This window comes from Alosa alosa, chromosome 16, assembly GCF_017589495.1.
Source record: "Alosa alosa isolate M-15738 ecotype Scorff River chromosome 16, AALO_Geno_1.1, whole genome shotgun sequence".
Taxonomy (NCBI): Eukaryota; Metazoa; Chordata; class Actinopteri; order Clupeiformes; family Clupeidae; genus Alosa; species Alosa alosa.
Window position 1 is genome coordinate 29,125,505 of NC_063204.1, and position 19,752 is coordinate 29,145,256.

A 19,752-nucleotide genomic window follows, 5' to 3' on the forward strand; every position below is an offset into this window, starting at 1 on the left:
ACACTCTATCAGGACGTTGAACAGCACCGCGACAACACTGATTAGGCTATATATTAAGGATTATATAAGGATGTAAAGGGCAGGTGTACATAAACGTTTAATAAAGGTAACCAGCTTCTCGTCATCGAATGTATTCAGGACTTCAAAAGGAGTCAAATTAATGTGCAAAATGACAGTCTTAAACGACTCGAATATGATTATCATCCTCATCTTCTCCTCAGGTGAACCAAAAACACAATGGCGGAGGAAATACGCAGGATAGCCGCTCTGCTCGATCAGCCGCTGAGCGATAAGGACCTGGACCTCATTAGTTTCGTCAAACATAAGTTCGCTACCGAGTTTAAGAAGGAGACTAATTACCACCCGGAGAAGGTGGTCACCCGCAGTGACACGAAGCGTGTATCAGTGGCCGCTCCAGATGACCAGGGAAAGAACAACTGCGAGAGGAGACGGGAGCTTCTCAGTACAGGGTTCTTCAGCCCAGCTAACAAGTAGGCTATGTGATACTACTCAACGAATTCGTTACACCCCTTTATTTGAAAGTAGAAATTGAAAGTCTATGCGTAGCCTAACTTGAAAAAAAAGAAAGATTTTCACATCACGGAAATATTTATACATGGATTTGACATTTTATTATGACTCAATGTTTGCGTCACCATTGAGTTGTTATCTGTTGATAGTGCACTAAGTAAACAACTTCAATAGAGATCTTTATCACCATCATCAGACAAGAGTTAGTTCTGTTTTTTTTTCTTTGTCAGAAATTGTAATAGGCTACTAATTGCAAGAAAAGGGATACTATGATAATTACTATGTTTTTGTGTTGTTCATCAGACCATATAAAAGCGTGGGGATACTTTACAACGACAACATTGACCTGTTCTCCTCCTGGCTTAGTCCCCAGGACCAGAAGTCTCTAAAGGTGACCATCTAAACATTTTAATATGACAGCTCCCCTCTTCATTATGAATATCAAAACTTTTCTTTACCTCTCCTCACAGTCTCAGTGGGAAAAGAAGTTCGGCAAGAAACCAGGAGTCACTACTACCTCAAGCAAATTCAATCAGGAGAAAGCCAAAAGGGTGAGGAAAGAGAAAAGGCACTGGCTAATTTACATTCACATTACATTTACATTTATGCCTTTACCAGACGCTTTTAGCCAAAGCTACTTAAATATGTCAGTTACTGTATAGTACAAGGGCCATTGTCCCCGGAGCAACTCAGGTTTAAGTGCCTTGCTCAAGGGCACAACGGTGGAATCCGGGAATTGAACCCACAACTTTTCTGGCTCCTGCAGGATGAGAGCAGCCTCGTGGGTCCAGCTCAGGCCCCCCAGGTGGGTAAAGGCTTCCTGCACCTGAGGCAGTACCTCCGAGAGATGGCGGCCATCCAGAACACCCTCAGGAGTGGACGCCCGCTCGTCTTCTGTCTACGGGAACAAGTGAGGGACACACAGAACTATGTGTGCGCACATGGACGGATTATGAACTTTCGGGCCCTTGGGCACAGATGTATTAAGGGCCCCCCACTAATTGTCGCATTTGTTTGATGTGATTTCCTGTATTCTGGTGCATTTCAGGAATGGCCAATTCTTTAATTCAATCAGATTCATAGCCTACATCCTGATGTGTTTATATTGAGGCAATGACTCCATGCAATGGCTTGGGCTTACCTAGCATTCGTGGGCTTCGGAAAAACATTTCTCCGAGTGAAAACATCATCATTCCGCGTCATTCACGTCACTAATGTGTGAGTCAGAGGTCGGAAACTGGGGCTAGATTTTGCTAACAGAGTTGCCCAGTTAGGCGCTCGTCATCACTTTTGTCGTCACGTTGTAGTTCGTTTGTAGTCCATGTGGCCTTTCATGTCCAACAATTTTAATGTAAACTTGGGAATTTGCCGTTTTTGTCACTTGACAGCTGCATATCATTCTTTCACGAGCATATTACACTATATTTTAAGCAAATACAGTTGTTTGTTTTGGATTAGTGAGTGTATGTTTTAACCTTTGTTGTGGCATCCGTGTTTGTCACACATTCTGATGGCAAAGCACATGAACACTTGCTGTCGGAAAAACAAAGTAGCCATGGGGGCGGTCCTTGTCATTCCGAGGTGCCCTGAATGCACCCTTAGTGTGTAACATGTCAAACATAGGGTGTCGTGTACAGTTTGAACCAAGATTGTTGTAGATGCATCAGCAAGTTCATATTTACTGGAATGGTGCTGACAGGGAATGTAAAATGGGAGTACATCCTAGAGTAAATGAAGAGTTTGATTCCAAAACGCTATATCCTCCATTTTAATGAATTTTCATAAATAATTGTTTTTTTTTTTACATTTTGTTTTTCAAGTACTTTCAGTAGAACTGTAATTGGGTATTGTTGTTTTAGTTATCTTTACTCAATCAAAACAACACAACTGCAATTTGATCAATATTACCTGAAATACACAATTAAATAGCCTGACTTTTTATTGTTTTTAAAAACGGAGATTTAGCGTTTTGGAACCAAACTCTTCAAATGCACTTATACATTTATGTTTATGTTCATGGGATTTGGCAGATGCTTTTGTCCAAAGCGACTCACAGATAATAAGAGCTCTACTTACAGGGTGAATACTGGTGATGGTAAGGAGCGTCCTCCATATTGACACCAATTTACCCACATTGCAACATAGAATCTGGTGAATAGGCCAGTCAGACAGATCACATTATTAAAACTTTTATTGTTTTTTATTATTGGCCTGTGGGGTTGGGGATGACACAGCAGGGTTCTTATACATACAGATGATGGCAGGATGAAGTATTCTAGCGTGCTGAAAAATAAAAAGTAACCGTTTCCTTTCCTTCATTTCATAGGATGCACACTCCGTACATGCCAGGTCCTCTTGCGATAAGGTCTCTTCAGGTTTGTTCTCGGGGGGCTTGATTTGGAGGTCTGAAGAGTCATTAATCTCTGATGGAATCACCATACTCATTTCTGATTAGCCGCTAGTTATTTTGTTTTTTTGTTTGTTTGTTTGTTTGTGTGTTTGTCTTGGTGCTATCAGCTGAAGGAGAGGCTCTGAAGCCAGTGCCTCTGTGTCTGAATGAACAGTTGGACCCGGAGGAGGAGGCCAAACTGGAGTAAGTGTCCATGCATACTCCAAACCTAGCCTAGTTTACCGCACCACTCCAAACAGGTTCATATGGCCTAGTTTATGTCTTGGAAAACCTGGTCCACTTCCGAATCCAATTAGCAATTAATCACTTAAAGAAGCCCTATGCAACAATTTTAGCAAAAATGACCTTAATTATGCAGGTTGAGTGTCGTTCTGATGGTTCTACAACACTTTTTAGGTCGTTTGGTGGGTGCTTTGTCTCCCCCTAGTGCTTCTCCACAGAAAAAACGAATATGCAACTTTCTGGTCGCGGTCCGAATACATCCGGATGTAACTCAGCGGAAGTATCCATTCACACCTCGAAAATGTAGTCAGATTGTAGTTTCTAGGAAGACTGCAAAAACGGACTCGACTTGGCTTTGTTGCTGTTGAAATTGTAAATAGCCTACCCTTGGGTGAACTTCGCTTTTTTAATGGTTTGATAGTCTCTTGAACAATGTGTTTGCTCGACTGTTTTATTGTGAGCCCTGTATGTGTTTAGCTTGGTTTCTTTGATGGCTAGCTCATTAGCTAGTGGGGTTTAGCGTAGCAGTCTTGCTACCGGGCTGCAGGGGAGCTATGTCGTGAAAAATGCGAGCCCAAATCAGGCGAAAACCCAGAAACAGCTTAAAGAATAACCAGACCTGCATAGGGATTCTATATTCTATATATAGATATCTATTATATATTCTAAATATAGATATCTATTCCAGAAGAGTACTCCTACGAGCCCAAAAGATTCTGAAGGACTCTTCTCATCCTAACAATGGATTATTCCTACCGCTGAAATCAAGAAGACAGCCTATGTAGTCACAAAGCCAGAACTGAGAGACTCAGGAGAAGTTTTTTTCCCCAGGCCATCCTAACTCTGAACTCACACTATACTGACTTTGCACTCATTCACCCTCAGCACTCATGACCCCCCCCCACACACACACACACAAACAAACACCTACATGACTTTTAGCACTTTTTACATCCTCTCCCTATGCAACAGACCTTTTTATTTATTTTCTTATTTCATCACATCGCCAAAAACACACACACACACACACACACACACACACACACACACACACATCTGACTTTCTCAAACTTTTGCACATCTCCATATAACTTTTTATTTATTATTTTTGATTTCTCCTCCATCTATCTACCCATGTCCTTGATTGCCTAGCCTTTCTGCCTTCCTTAATTTCACTGCATTTCTTACTTCCAGTAACTATATGCATGTGACAATAAACTTCCTTGTATCCTTGTATCCTTTAACTATTTACTAATTAGCACTCTGGGACAAGGCGTCCGAAAGGAGACAATGCAGAGAGGAGATCTCTGAAGACTGTTGATCTTTATTCACCGTATTAAAGTGATAGTCCAGCCTAAACAATGTCCAGACCAGGTGTCAAGCAATAGGGTCAGCTGAGATGTCATCAGCTGGCGCCCCCCGATGAGATCTGACAAGGTGGCTGTGGCCTATCTTTTATACTCCTTAACCTTAGAGTTGGGCCCTCTCCTCTCGCCACTCTCGAAAGACACCTGTTGGCCAATCAGCATACCCCAGGGTTACGAATATTGGTGGAACCCATCGTCCCATCATGCATAAAAATATATGCAAAACTGTCTGATTCTGGGTCTATCTGGTTTTATCCAGTTGGGTGTAAGCAGGGCTTCTTATCTTGCTACCTGTTACTTGGCCTTGCTGTTATCATCACCAGCTATACATCATCCTCTCACTCTTGACCATCTAATGAGAGGCCTAGTGTCACTGTATCCTCCAGCATCCCACTCCTTGACTGCTGGTCTGTTCAAAATGTGTACAGGCCTTGAAGTCTCATAATAATTGCAGTAATATTAAAGTTTATAAAAACCATACATGCATCCTTTAAGTCATAGAAATCCACCACATTTACCACACCACTCCAAACAGGCTCATTTAGCCTAGTTTACCATACTACTCCAAACAGACTCATTTAGCCTAATTTACCACACCACTCCAAACAGGCTAATTTATCCTAGTTCACCACACCACTCCAAAAAGGCTCATTTATCCTAGTTTACCACACCACTCCAAACAGGTTCATTTAGCTTTGTTTATCATGCTACTCCAAACAGGTTCATTTAACCTAGTTTACTACTATTTATTTATATTTATTGGGGGTATATGTTATATATGTATATATGTATATGTGTATATGTTAGTTCTTGGATTTTTGTTTTGTTTTGTCTTTGTTTTGCTTTGATGTAAGTTCATTTACTTTGTCTATATACAGGCAAACCCCCAACTCAAAGCCTACAGATTCCAACCAGACTCTTTGTTTTGTTTTGCTAGGAGGGCATTTCTCAGGAAACAGGAGAATTTCTCTGAGCAGTTGAAGTGGATCTATAAGATCCTTTGTGGGATATCACATATGCGCAACAGAGACCTGAAGACGCTGGTATGTCAGAACGCTTTACACTTGGTGTAAAGGTGTGGGTCACTTGCAATGGCATCACAGAAAATTAATGGATGGATATATGGTTAAGACTCCGATGAGCAAATTGGGTGACCGTGATTTGTTCAAGTAAGAGTTGTTCCTGGACCAACATTCTAAAGACGGTCCTGGACCAACAACTCTTTAACCAACTTGTATCTCAATAAAGGTAAGTCCTTGCATATTTGTGTGTAAAATAGTTGTAAAATAAAGTAATTCCGAGTGGAATCTTAATATATGCACCTTAAATTTTTTTTATTTTCGTTTTAGTTGACTTGGTTCCATGTTTGTCTAATGTTAGCTGCCAGGCTAGGGACAATACATTTACTGTAATACATTAGCTTCCTAATAGGTAATTCAGTGGCTATGCATCTTTTAAATAACTTTTTTCGAAGGGATACAGTAGTTGAAGTAGCTTTGAAGCTCATTTAGCAATCTTGGTGCCGTTGTTATTATCTTAGAGGCTAGGCTAGGGAACATAAATTTATGCTACCAAATTAGCTTGCTAATAGGTAGGTGCAGCATGCAACTATGTGAAGTGGCAAACTGGCGTTATGTTAGTTCACTTGCTAAGGAGCACACTTTTGGACTACTAATGTAGCTTGGTAATAGGCTAAAGCAGTAGCTTTTGTGTGTACATGGTCCTGGAGCGACGTTGCCATGTTGGTCTTGGACCGTCTTTACAATGTTGGTCCAGGACCCACATTGTCATGTTTGTCCAGGACCGGCTTTACAATGTTGGTCCAGGACCCACGTTGTCATGTTTGTCCAGGACCGTCTTTACAATGTTGGTCCAGGACCCACATTGTCATGTTTGTCCAGGACTGTCATTACAAGGTTTGTCCAGGATCGTCTTTACAATGTTGGTCCAGGACCCACATTGTCATGTTTGTCCAGGACTGTCATTACAATGTTGGTCCAGGACCCACATTGTCATGTTTTTCCAGAACCGTCATTACAATGTTGGTCCAGGACCGACTTTATAGCTTGCTTATAGGCAATACAAATCTGTCAGTTGTCGTTAGACTGTTTTTCTTCTTTGCTACATTTCTGGGAAACTTGCCATGTTTAAACCTTTATACAATAAGCTACAAAATATATTTGTCTGCTTTGTTTATTCCAGGCCCATTATAGGGAAGTTTGTCCCTGTACATCACAGGGAAGTTGGTCAAGGTCCATCATAAGGAAGTTGGTCCAGGTCCATCACAGTGAAACTGGTCCAGGCCCATCACAGTGAAGCTGGTCCAGGCCCATCACAGAGAAGTTGCTTCATGTCCATCACAGGGAAGTTGGTCCAGGTCCATCATAAGGAATTTGACCCAGGTCCATCAAGGGAAGTTGGTCCAGGTCCATCGCAGGGATGTTGGTCCAGGCTCATCATAAAAAATTTGGTCCAGGTCCATCACAGGGAAGCTGGCCCAGGTCCATCATAAGAAATACCAGTCTGCACACACTCTGCTTTGGTCTGGACCCAAATGGATGGTCAAGCGATACATCACTGTTTCAATTTAATTTTCTCCTCATTAATCTGTTTATACTATAATTAAAGGGGGTGGGACAGCAGTTTAAGAAAGATGTTTAGTAGGGGGTTGACTTTTACCATGTTAAGCTATGGAGACTGACTGAGTGTGGGTCGTTAAGGGCACTTATTTGGAAAAATATATTGAAATATATTTTAAGTGTCAAAATTGTTTTTTTTCTGTCAATTTTGAATATGTACATATATTTCAAAATATATTGTGAAAATATTTGTCAAATATTTTTTTGTGTATGGGGAACATTATATTAATGTGAACACTTACTGTTACAGCTATAAAAATGGCAGAATCATTGTGAGGTAGGCTACACGCTTCACAATGACAGCAAAGAGTTGTCATCGTTATGTGCTTTGTCCATCAGACACATAGCTTTCTCCGGCAGGACACGCATGCTGCTTGACTTGGTTCCCCTTCCTATATACCACATAACGAGAATACTGGAAATTTAAATGAAGGATCAATATTCAGTTTTCCTTTATTTAATTTTAAAATATTCGGTCCTTGGTCGGGTATATTTTATAATATTTTATAACATATCAGTAATGGCACTTCCAAAAGTTTGTATTAGATAGATTGGTGCTGGGTAATAAGTCTTAGTGAATGTCTGATAACAACTCTTTGCTGTCATTGTCTGTTTTTAAAAGCTGACTGTCTATGTCCCCTCCTCTTCGGTGGTTTTTGACTTGTTCTATCCCTATGAACCTCCAAATTTGTTTAAATGAACCGCCAGGGGACTCTTATCATGATTGTTTCTGATGTTGCTTCTGTGTTCACATTCTTGTCTCCAGTGCCCTGCGTGTTTTTCCTACATATGCTTTCCCACAGGGACATTTGATCAAATATACCTAATTAGTAGTGCTGCATGTGATTTTTCATTTAACCCATAGTTCTTTTCCTGTTATAGGGTGATTAAAGGAGTGACATTTGTGTGTGAAATTGTCCTGTGCTCAGTGCCCACATGGATAATTTCCATCTGGAAATATTGTGGTGTTGGTGCAGGTGGGCAGTCTGTTTTCATAGTCTCTGGCCTCTTGTAGAAAATTAAAAATATAATATAAAATATAATATATACAAAAAATATATATTGACAAAATATATATTGACAAATATGACAAAAATATATATTTTTGACACTTAAAATATAATTCAATATATTTTTCCAAATAAATACTCTTACCGACCCACACTCCATCAGTCTTCATAGCTTAACATGGCAAAAGTCAATCCCCTACTAATCTTCTCTTTCTTAAACTGCTGTTCCATGTCCCACCCCCTTAAATTATAGTATACACAGATTAATGAGGAGAAAATTAAATTGAAACAGTGATGTATCGCTTGTGTAGCAGACGTTGCTGCCATTGCACAAGGCTATTGACTATTCATTTGGGTCCAGACCAGAGCAGAGTGTGTGCAGACTGCAGAGTGCTATTTCTTATGATGGACTTGGGCCAGCTTCCCTGTGATGGACCTGGACCAACTTTCTTATGATGAGCCTGGACCAACATCCCTGCGATGAGCCTGGACCAACATCCCTGCGATTGACCTGGACCAGCTTCACTGTGATGGACCTGGGTCAACTTCCTTACGATGGACCTAGACCAACTTCCCTGTGATTGACCTGGACCAGCTTCACTGTGATGGACCTGGAATAAACAAAGCAGAAAAAATAGCTTATTGTATAAAGGTTTAAACATGGCAAGTTTCTCAGAAGTGTAGGAAGAAAAAAAAAAAATCAGTCTAATGACAACTGACAGATCTGTATTGCCTAATAGCAAGCTATTTTTTTGTATTTTACCTAGCCTAGCAGCTAACATTAGCACTAATTACCATGGCAACAAGATTGCTAAATGAGCTTCAAAGCTATATCAACTATTGGGTCTCTTCTTGGTAATAGGCTAAAACAGTCACTTTTGTTTGTTGTACATCTTCCAGGAGTGACCACCATTTTGGTCCAGGACCGTCTTTACAATGTTGGTCCAGGATTAACATTGTAAAAACGGTGCTGGACCAAAATTCTAAAGACGGTCCCTGACCAACATTGTAAAGTCAGTCCTGGACCAACATTGTAATGATGGTCCTGGACAAACATGACAATGTCGGTCCTGGACCAACATTGTAAAGACGGTCCTGGACAAACATGACAATGTGGGTCCTGGACCAACATTGTAAAGACGGTCCAAGACCAACATGGCAATGTCGCTCCAGGACCATGTACACACAAAAGCTACTGCTTTAGCCTATTACCAAGCTACATTAGTAGTCCAAAAGTGTGCTCCTTAGCAAGTGAACTAACATAACACCGGCTTGGCACTTCGCATAGTTGCATGCTGCACCTACCTATTAGCAATTTGGTAGCATAAATTTATGTTCCCTAGCCTAGCCTCTAACATAATAACAGCGGCACCAAGATTGCTAAATGAGCTTCAAAGCTACTTCAACTACTGTATCCCTTCAAAATAAGTTATTTAAAAGATGCATAGCCACTGAATTACCTATTAGGAAGCTAATGTATTACAGTAAATGTATGGTCCCTAGCCTGGCAGCTAACATTAGACAAACATGGAACCAAGTCAACTAAAACGAAAATTAAAAAAAATCTAAGGTGCAGATTCCACTCGGAATTACTTTATTTTACAACCCTTTTACATACAAATATGCAAGGACCTACCTTTATTGAGATACAAGTTGGTGATCCACTGGTTGTTTCTGGAGGGAAATTTTAAAATGGCAATGGGAGAAGCAGAAGACTCACATTGATGACATCACAAGGCTGTGATTAAAGAGTTGTTGGTCCAGGACCGTCTTTAGAATGTTGGTCCAGGAACAACTCTTACCTGAACAAATCACGGTCACCGGGCAAATTGATGTGTCAGCACGTGGATGAATGGGCAGATGGATGGATGGGTGAATGAATGAATGCAAGAAGGAGGTAGCATGTTTACACTATCAGATAGATAGATAGATTTCAAGAAGTGTTGACCTGTCCGGACAGATCATGTTTATACTATCGGATTTCTGCTGGTGTTGACCTGTCCTGTTGCTACACCTGACCTCTAACCTCTGAAGATTTCTCTAACTCTTAGGTTCCCCTGAACAGCGTCTATGTTAACATCATCATGAAGGACACGGAGAAGACCAACGTCCTTCTGAAGCAGTCCCACAGGTACACAGACACACACACACTCAATGAAGTAATGATTGCAAGTTTTATGGACAGCATCATACCATTCCATCATTAAGGCGGTGATCACATTAGCCAGCGGCAAGTGGCAGGTTTCCTATTATTCTCTATGGTTCGGCAGCGGAACGGTGGCAACGCTTGCGTAACGCTAGCGTTGAACAAGTTGAGCGTTGAACTTGGTTCAACTTTCAAAGCGCAACGCGAGCGTATTCAATTGACAAACCGTTTGTGTTTTTTAGGAACGAGATCAAACTTATTATGGTCTGAGCGTTGCGTTTCGTTTGCCGCTGCCACTTGCCCTTGGCTGATGTGATCCTCGACTAACAGTCTCAAAATTGAGACCGGCCAAACTACTGAAACTGGAACCAAACCGTAGGCTCTCAGAAAACAGATCAATCACCTAGAACTGAGCCATACTGCCCTAGAGATCGCACACTCATTCATCCATTAACTCACTCGTGCAGCTCCTACAGCCGTCCTCTGGGGCCCAACTGGAGGCTCCTCCCCATAGTTCCGGAGGACTGCCAGAACATCACAGATGTGTGGGAGACGTTTCTTACTCAGGACACTCCAGGTTAATACACACACACACACACACACAGATAAACTCCTACACAAACATACACAAGCATACACACATAATCACACCTACACTTATTCATTGCACGGTATACTTGGATTGCTAATACATAATGTGTTTGTAGTAGACCTATGCTTTGCCTTCTGCATAATGTCATGTATTATAGGATGAATGAGTAACTTGAGTTTGTTAACTTTTCCTGTAGAAATCAAATCTGCCATCGGACAATCCCCAAGGTAACATCTCACTAATAGTATATGAATCTCAAAAACTTAATTAATTACTGTATATCTTGCTAGGCACAAATGCTAAGCACAAATGGTCTGTGTTTATGTCTGTCTGTGTATGTGTGTGTGTGTGTGTAGGCTTAGGCCACGGAAGAAGCCACTGTCAGAGGGAGAGACTGCTGATATGCCCCCCTGGTTCACTGTACTGGAGGAGAGCAGTGAGAAACATACACAAACACACACACAGTCAGCAATGGCAACATCTCCGTATTCATTTTTGCAAAACCGTAGCATTTGTCCTCTACGGTAACTACGGTAACAAGTGTTGAACAGACAGACAAACAGGAAGTTATTACACACTGTTTACACACGGTTCCATGCAGGGGGGCTGTCAGAATCTACTGCCAGTTTATGAGTTTGATTGTACAGTAATGCAGTTATGCAAGTGTAACAGGTGTGATCTTGCGTTGTGTAGTTAAGCACCATACACGAGGATTCCCAGTCAAGTATTTTTATTCTGGTAATAGACAAAACAATGCAATCATTCAACTGTCTTGAATAATGATCGGCAATGCTGCAGCTTTTGTGCAGGCAAGATAAACTGGGCTTTAACAATAACAAAGATATGTACCTGGTAATAGACAAAACAATGCAATCATTCAACTGTCTTGAATAATGATTGTCAGTGCTGCAGCTAGAAATATAGAAACACTTATGTTAGCAAATATACAGTACATGTTACATAGTAGTTAGCTAACCTAGCCTACTACGCAGCCTACATGCCATTATCCAAACAAATACAATGAATGTGCAAATCTCTGATGATACAAAAGTCTATCAGTATCCATAGGTACATATACATTGATATAAGAATATTTTTGAAACCAAGACAACCATTATTATGAAAATAACCTACAGTGTGCACAATTGACAGACTGAGAAACCCCTCCATGCCACAGCCGAACTGTGGCCACACTTATACATTTTCTTAAATAGTTAAATATATAGATAAATAGACTTTACTTTATTTCTGCATTGTTGCACTGTTGGACTTACTAATTTGCATCATTATGACCCCTATCACCATTGCACTACCACCATGACACTCATTCACACAGAGCACCTTACCATACCTTACTATGCACAGAGAATCACAAGCTCAGTCCCTCCCTCATTGCAAGCGCCTCTGATTGATTAATCACCACTATGTGGATACTGTTTTTAGAATTGATTTAGATTAAGTGTTAGTTAGTATAATTTGTATTTTAGTATATGGTTATATATTGTATTAAGTGTTAGTTAGTATAATTTGTATTTTAGTATATTTAGCATATTCTTTATCTTCTACTGTCCTTACTGCTTAGTTGTGTTTTTATATTATATACTTGAATTACTCTTTCTGCTGTTAAAGAATGTGTTTGTGTTGTATGTATGCTGCTGAGACCTTGAATTTCCCCTGGGGATATCTATCTATCTATCTCTATCTATCTACTTGTGACCTACCTCTTGTGCAGGCAAGATAAACTGGGAAGAGCAAAAAGCGTCATTCCCATTATAAGAACCAGCTTGGTCACTTAAAGTGACAGAACACAATTTCCCCATACACATATACATTTCTGGCGCAATGGCAAGTGGAAGCATTATTAACCATGTTATACCAGACTACTGTAATGTCTGCAGTGCCGCTATAAAGCAGGAATAGAGAGCTGCATTAACACATGCCCCAGTGTGGTAGTTCTCATCTGTGAGGAAATGTGGACTATGGAAGTAAACACATGAGCCGTGATTCTGACACGGGTGGTTGGATAGGAAACTGCACTGACACATGTCCCACTGTGGTAGTTCTCATCTGTTCTACATATTTTTCTTAAATGTGGTTTTAGTGCATGTCTAAAGGAAATATACAGAAGACTATGGAAGCAAACATATAAGTCTTACGTGGGTCGGTGGACAGGTTGTGTTGTGTGTGTGTGTGTGTGTTTTGTGTCTTTGTCGTGTATGTACCACTTCATTATGTCTAGCTAATTTAAGATTAGCTTAACATTGGTGCACCATAATGCAGGCTCCTCTGGCGGGATCAGCATTGTGGTAGCTTTCCATCACAATCTGGATCATGCCCCTAGAGAAATACCCAGTGGCTTGTGGGTAGTGATGGCATCGTAAATACCCAGTGGCTTGTGGGTAGTAACGGCATTGTAAAACTCATGTGTCATGTTTTGGACTCAGCAAGTTGTGTGACCATTTGTTCCCATTCCATGGTAATCGGTTTTGGGCTCGAGGTCCAACCAAGTCATTCATTACACATTGAGAGCATTCACTCTCCAACCGAGGTCCAAACAAGTAATTCGTTTACCACTATATCATTACAAATAATTTCACAGTGAAACTCATATTTTCCCCTCTTTTTTATGTTTTCAGTAGGCTCCATAGAGAAGAAACCACCAAAGTAAGTGTCCTGTCGACCAACTCCATCATAGACTCCTACTGTAGGTTCCCTCTGTGGCATAAATATTCAACGGCATTTAGCGTAGTGATGGTACCAAGTTGGTCATAAAAGGGTCTAAACGGGTCATGATCCTACCCGATCAACAACTTTGCATAGTGCAAAATCAAGCATTCTGGCAATTAGTCTTCATTCTCAAATGTCCATATTATAAGCCTGTGTAGCATCAGAATGAGTTTGCAACTGTTATTTTTTTTGGTCCAGCGCTAGGCTCACTGTCTGTTTTAGAAACTGGATCCCAGGGAACCTGGAGCGAAACATTGTCCCCTCTTCTTTCCTCTCTTTTGCCAGCTCTATGCCCAACGAGCAGATAAGCATGCTGGAGAAGGCCAAGGCTGAGTTCCTGGGCATCAGGAGAGCGCTCAACTACCAGATCGAGACCGACGTCTTCGAGAAGAAAAAGTACTGTTATCGTTGGTTGGATTCTGTGAAACAATGGCACCCTCCACACATAAACACACTGTAAAAAAGATCAGCACTCCATATTAAGAGTTCAGATGCAAAACTCTCTAAATCCATCAGACCAATTTTCTTTTATATGAGAATTTCTTATCTGGCCCCTATAGGTTTTTGCTTACAAATCGATATTTCAGACCAGGAAAAGAGTGGTATTTAGCGGGTTTTGAAGCGAAATTATTTGATTAACATATACTATGGTGTGGAGACTGGAGAGCATTCACTCACCATCGTGATCTCATTTTTGACGGAGGTGGCATCATCGGCTTTACGGAGTTAAGATTGCACCTACTCGACACCATATGTTCAATCAACTCAGGCAATGCAACAAGAGAACTTGACTGCGTTATGTTGAGGGTGTCACCAGAAGCATATTTTTAACAAGCTAAATGTTCTGAGCAAGATCTGGGCTAGATTAGATCAGGCTCATCCAGATAGCAACATTAGCACGTGTCTACACCTTGGAGGTATGGGGTTATATAAGGGGTCCTGAAGGAGAATTGAATTCCTGTGATTTTTCTCTGTTTCTCAAGGACACCGAGAATGGTCGGTACAAAATAAAAAATTGGTTCGATCTAGCTTTAGTTCCTGCAGCCAACAGATAGAGCTGCCAGGCAGCTACAGTGCTACACTCTGGGGGCCTCTTTAACATCATCTTTATAACACAAGTAATAGCATATTGCAGCATACAGCATAATGTGGACATAAACACATCATGATGTAAGCTTTTCACTCTAAAGAAATGCCCTTTAGCGCTTACATAGCGCACAACACTGGACAAGCCTCAGGCTACAGGGAAAACTGGCACTTCTACCATTTGCAAATCACTCCCTGTCCCACACCATATTTTTAAACCTCACTCTTGGCGGGGATATTCTCATGTTTACCATCAAATGGCGCCTTCAAGTCCTCCCAACAAAATCAAACCTGTCCACGTGGTACCCATCCAACTACATTGCATTCTTCACTCAACTAACCATGTTAATGAGACCACCGCACATGTCCTGAATGGATGCAGTTTTTATAAAGGACTTTACATATCAAGGCATGATAGACTGGTAGACTGGTGGACGTAGTGTCACAAAGCATCAAAAAAGTGCAGGAGGGAACAACAAAAATATGCAAACACCACACTGTACAAATGGACTGGTTCAATGACGAAAACACCAACAATATCACTTTGTGTATTCCAAATACCCCAGATTACCATTATAGATGACAATACTAAGAATGTGACTATTGTTGAAATAGGATGTTCTTTTGATTTGTACATAGACACTTGTTTTAACTCCAAGTGTTAGTAATGCCGCTCTGGCCTAAGTTTTTGTTTTTCCTGACATGTGCTTTTGTTTATCTTGAACAGTTATGTGATGTGACCATGTGGTTTTGTTTGAGTTTGCCATGTGCTTCTGACTCCGCCCCTCTCTTTGTTTGAATTCCCGCCATTTTGTAGACTCACCTGTTCTTGGTTTGCCTGATTAGTTTGTGAGTATTTAAACCCTGGGGTCTTTGTCGTGCCAGCTTACTTCATGTGACGAGGCATTGTCATTGTACGTTTTTTTTGACTTTGTATTCTGAAGCCTGCCTGTTCTGGACCTATGTTTGCACTCTGTCTTGAGATTATTTTTGCCCTGGATTCTGCATTGCCTTTTTGAGTTTGAAGATTGCAATTGTGTCCGTGGGATCTGTTACCTGTATCTTGCTCATTAAAAGAATACCTAGTCACTGATCTAAGCCGCCTGCGATTGGGTCCTTAAGAACTGTAAACCTAACACCAAGCTGTTGAAATATCAGCCACTTGCTGACAGTATCACAAATATGGGGTTTCAATGCAAAATTATCATTCTTGTTTTTGTGAGTCTCGGGCATGTACACAAACTTCTCTTACGCGGACTGCAACTGTGTGGACTAAGCAAGCCAATTGCAAAAAAAACTTGCAAATTACTGCTCCATTTCTGCAATAATAGGTCGTTTATCCATTTGGAAGCAATGATGCCATGTTTACCCATAATCATGCAGTTCAGAATGAAAATAGCACAAGCATTCTGTGTTTGATCAGACACATGAGTAACATACTTCCTTCAATGTCTGGATCTGTGTGTGATTGCCACAGAAACCGTGAGGAAAGGATTAAGACCCTCCTGAAAGCTCTGATGATGTCCAAGACGGAGCCCGTTCTGTCCACACTACTCGTCTCGCTGAAGAGTGAGTTCAGGGAGCCCAAGTCCACGGGCAGCCTCTGGTGAGCGCACCGCGTTGTTCCTCTGGTCCGCACAGAGCCACACCCTGGTGACATGTCACATCGCTGGGACCCTCGTGGATCCTCAAATACATGCAAAATATAAAACTAGGCCAAGTGTCACCAGGCTACTTGCCTGTCGAAGAGCTAAGCCACGTTAGAAAAGTGCTAAGCAAAATGACTAGCCTCATAGTGATCTTAATCATGGGTTCCTTGCCACAGGTGTATAAAATCAAGCACCATGCAGTCTGCATTCATAAGGTTCAATTTGATTTTATAAACCTGTGGCAAGGGACCTGATGAAATCAATGAATAAGTATCACCTCATAATAATTATAGATGTGAATGTAACAAGTGGGATGTTGTGTAAAATGCAAATAAAAACAGATAGCCCAATCAATAGCAAAATCAGATTGGCAGATAGCGGACCGCTGGTGGTATGCCGCCGGTGGCGTGCCACTTGTGGTACCCCGTTGGACCACCATCTCTTTAAATTTAACTTGTCATGAATAGTAAGAAAAGTTATATAATAAAATTATATATGGAGTAAAACTAAACAAATTAAAAAGATTTTAGACCAATAGTGGCAAAATATTGGCCAATTTGTCTGCAAGTAAATATAATTAAATGTAATCATACATTCTACTGAAGGTTTTGCGTCCCATGATCTCCCTACCCATTCATCTCGGTGGAATAGTTCACAAACCCTTCTTTTAACACATGACAAACCATATATCAGAATAAACAGCAGACCTTACCGAACACAAAAGTGTAAAGCAGTCCCCTGTACAGTTAGCCGTTCCAGAGTAATCTAGTTTTGAATTTGCAGTAAATTTCGACATGCATGGATGTCTCCAAATTTGGGCTTTACGTTTTACAATGTGTTTAAATTGTTCCACATGATTTCATAATGGGCCAAATACAAAATAAATGTTACAAATATCGCCTAGATATTGGTAAATCATAGGACAGCTGAGTTTGTGAAAGTAGCCTTAATGATCACAAAATGCTAAGCATGCATCTAGGCTATTTGAGTTTTTTAAAGCTGAGCTGTGCTTAAATTGTTCAATACATGATTTCATAACAGGCCAAATATAAAATAAATGTTATATATAGCCTAGATATCTGTAAATATTAGATGATCAGATGATTTACAGTTCCATGTAATATGTCATGTTTCATGTTTTTGTAATGTTTCATACAGTGATGCAGGTCCACTGTAGTGAACAGGCTAAATACAACTTTGATCATTTTTATAGCCTACTACTGTATAGTTAACTTTGGCCTTGGTGCCCTGACATGTGGCCTTTGTGCCCCCCACCAAATATGCCCAACTGAAGGCCAAGTGGCCTTGCCCCCAGAATGGTGAAATTCCAAGCCTGCTCCCGTCCCAACTTTTTTTTAAAATATGTTGCTTGTGTCAAATTCAAAATGAACACATATTTTCCATAAAATAGTCAAATTTTCATTTTCAACATTTGATATATTGTCTATGTCCTTTTTGCTGCTAAATATGGGTTTACGAGATATTGTCACATTGTTTTTATTTGCATTTTACACAATTTGCCATTTTCAACATTTGATATGTTGTCTGTGTCCTAAATATGATTTTAAGAGATTGGCAGATTATTAGATTCTGTTTTTATTTGCATTTTACACAACATCCCAACATTTTCTGTTTTGGGGTTTGTAAATAAACAAGGAAGTGACTTATTATGCATGGAACAAGTACATTTTTATTCTTTCAAGTTCATTTTTTTTAACTATATCGAGTGCCATCAAAACATTCTCCTGGGAGCTCTTGCAATGCTCCCACTACAAGGTGGGAAGTCCCCAGTTAAGTTGTGACATATCCCCCCCTTGAATCTATATTTCTCCCACTTCCCAGTTGCTCTCGAACGCACCAATATAGCATTATAATGTGATTCCTGTTATATAACACACACATTCCCATGCACACACACACACACACTCCCTCTCACACAAAAATATACTTGTTTCTAACTCTGCCTTAAAGGTTTGCCAGGCTGAGACAGGATGCTTTTGATTTGGGGGGTGATAAAGACTCCAGATTCCATGACATCCTGGAGAAGATTGCCAAGTTCCAGAACTTAAGCACCAAAAATGTTCCATACACCAAGGTACCACAGGGCCTGAAAGTAGAACCCTGTATACAGCCTTAAGTATACTACTGATTTTGGATATTGTTGAGTGGTGGTGATTGTGATGATGACAGCAGTAAGTGCAAGTAATAGCAAAAATTGTTGTTTGGATATCATAACCATTATCCTCATCATCATCATCATCATCATCATGCTCTCCTCTTGGTTCCTGTCAGGAAAAGTGTTGCCTGCTCGTCATCTCCCTCCCAGCCAGTCAGCTCCTTCGTCCCGCCCTCCAGGAAGCTCTTCTCTTCCTGACCAATCACGTGCTGCAGATCCTCCCTCGACAGCTCAGGCAGTGGTACCAGTACCTAAAACTGCCCTTCACAGTTCCCATGGGGCCCAGCAATGCAACATCCCCTGCCCCCTAACAACCACCTGCCTCTCCTGCCCAGCAGACGGGTGTCCACCTCGTAGACCAGTTCCCCCTCTCCTCCAACCTCTCCTCCACCCTCTCCTTCACCCTCTCCTCCACCCTCTCTCTCTCTCCACCCTCTCCTTCACCATCTCTCTCTCTACCCTTTCCTCCACCCTCTCCTTCACCCTCTCCTCCACCCTCTCTCTCTCCACCCTCTCCTTCACCATCTCTCTCTACCCTTTCCTCCACCCTCTCCTTCACCCTCTCCTCCAACCTCTCTCTCTCTCCACCCTCTCTCCACCCTCTCTCCCATCTCTTAGGCCTTAAAGGCCTTCCCTCGCTGAAGACTACTTATAAAGACATCTATGAGGGTGGAAATGAGATGATGTGCTATTGGTGTGAGTCATTTAAAGGCCCTTAGATGAGCTGAAATTGTCCAGAGGGCACTGCCTGTGCTCATCTAACACTGTATGCCTGTGGGTGTACATATATTTCTCAACACACTTGAGTGTCACACACCTCCCTTCCCATGAAGGGGTAACAGTTAATCGATTCATCGATTAGTTGTCAACTGTAAATTAGTCGGCAACTATTTTGGTAATAGGTGAATCAGTTGAATGTTTAGGAAAATACCTCAAATCTGATTGCAGCCTCTTACACTTTAATATGTTCTGCTTTACTTACTCTATGCTAGAGAATATGTTTGGCATGTGGACAAAACAAGAAATTTGAGAACAAAATCTTGGGTTTTGGGGAACATTCATTCACCATTTTCTAACATTAAACAATTAACAACTCGATAACAACTACAAAATAGCTAGCCTCCCTTAGTGTGTGTAGTTCATAATCAGTTTTGCCTATGTCCTTACTTTTAACTGTTCATTTTCATTATAATGTTA

The 19,752-nt window shown here is 40.9% G+C and overlaps 1 protein-coding gene across 2 annotated transcripts; it reads left to right on the forward strand.

Annotated features, from left to right (window-relative positions):
• Window positions 1-18,991, forward strand: LOC125309615. Of its 2 annotated transcripts, none has more exons than XM_048266653.1 (17): window positions 1-106; window positions 222-491; window positions 835-922; window positions 1,002-1,082; window positions 1,298-1,441; window positions 2,858-2,906; window positions 3,049-3,124; window positions 5,468-5,573; window positions 10,231-10,310; window positions 10,793-10,902; window positions 11,114-11,144; window positions 11,274-11,353; window positions 13,554-13,581; window positions 13,930-14,040; window positions 16,208-16,336; window positions 18,351-18,474; window positions 18,672-18,991. In XM_048266653.1, exons 2-17 carry the CDS (start codon window positions 238-240, stop codon window positions 18,864-18,866), a joined length of 1,686 nt encoding a protein of 561 aa, XP_048122610.1. In that variant the 5' UTR covers window positions 1-106; window positions 222-237; the 3' UTR covers window positions 18,867-18,991. The 2 variants fall into 2 exon arrangements, with proteins under 2 accessions (XP_048122610.1, XP_048122611.1); XM_048266654.1 differs by having other exon boundaries at window positions 13,557-13,581.
• Window positions 18,992-19,752: the final 761 nt, after the last annotated feature.

Bases quoted from the DNA above. Each gene is read 5' to 3' on its own strand.
- LOC125309615 (XM_048266653.1), top strand. From the start codon at position 238: ATGGCGGAGGAAATACGCAGGATAGCCGCTCTGCTCGATCAGCCGCTG. The intron at 5,574-10,230 runs GTATGTCAGAAC...TCTAACTCTTAG, and splicing joins ACAGAGACCTGAAGACGCTG to GTTCCCCTGAACAGCGTCTA. The intron at 10,903-11,113 runs GTTAATACACAC...CTTTTCCTGTAG, and splicing joins TCTTACTCAGGACACTCCAG to AAATCAAATCTGCCATCGGA.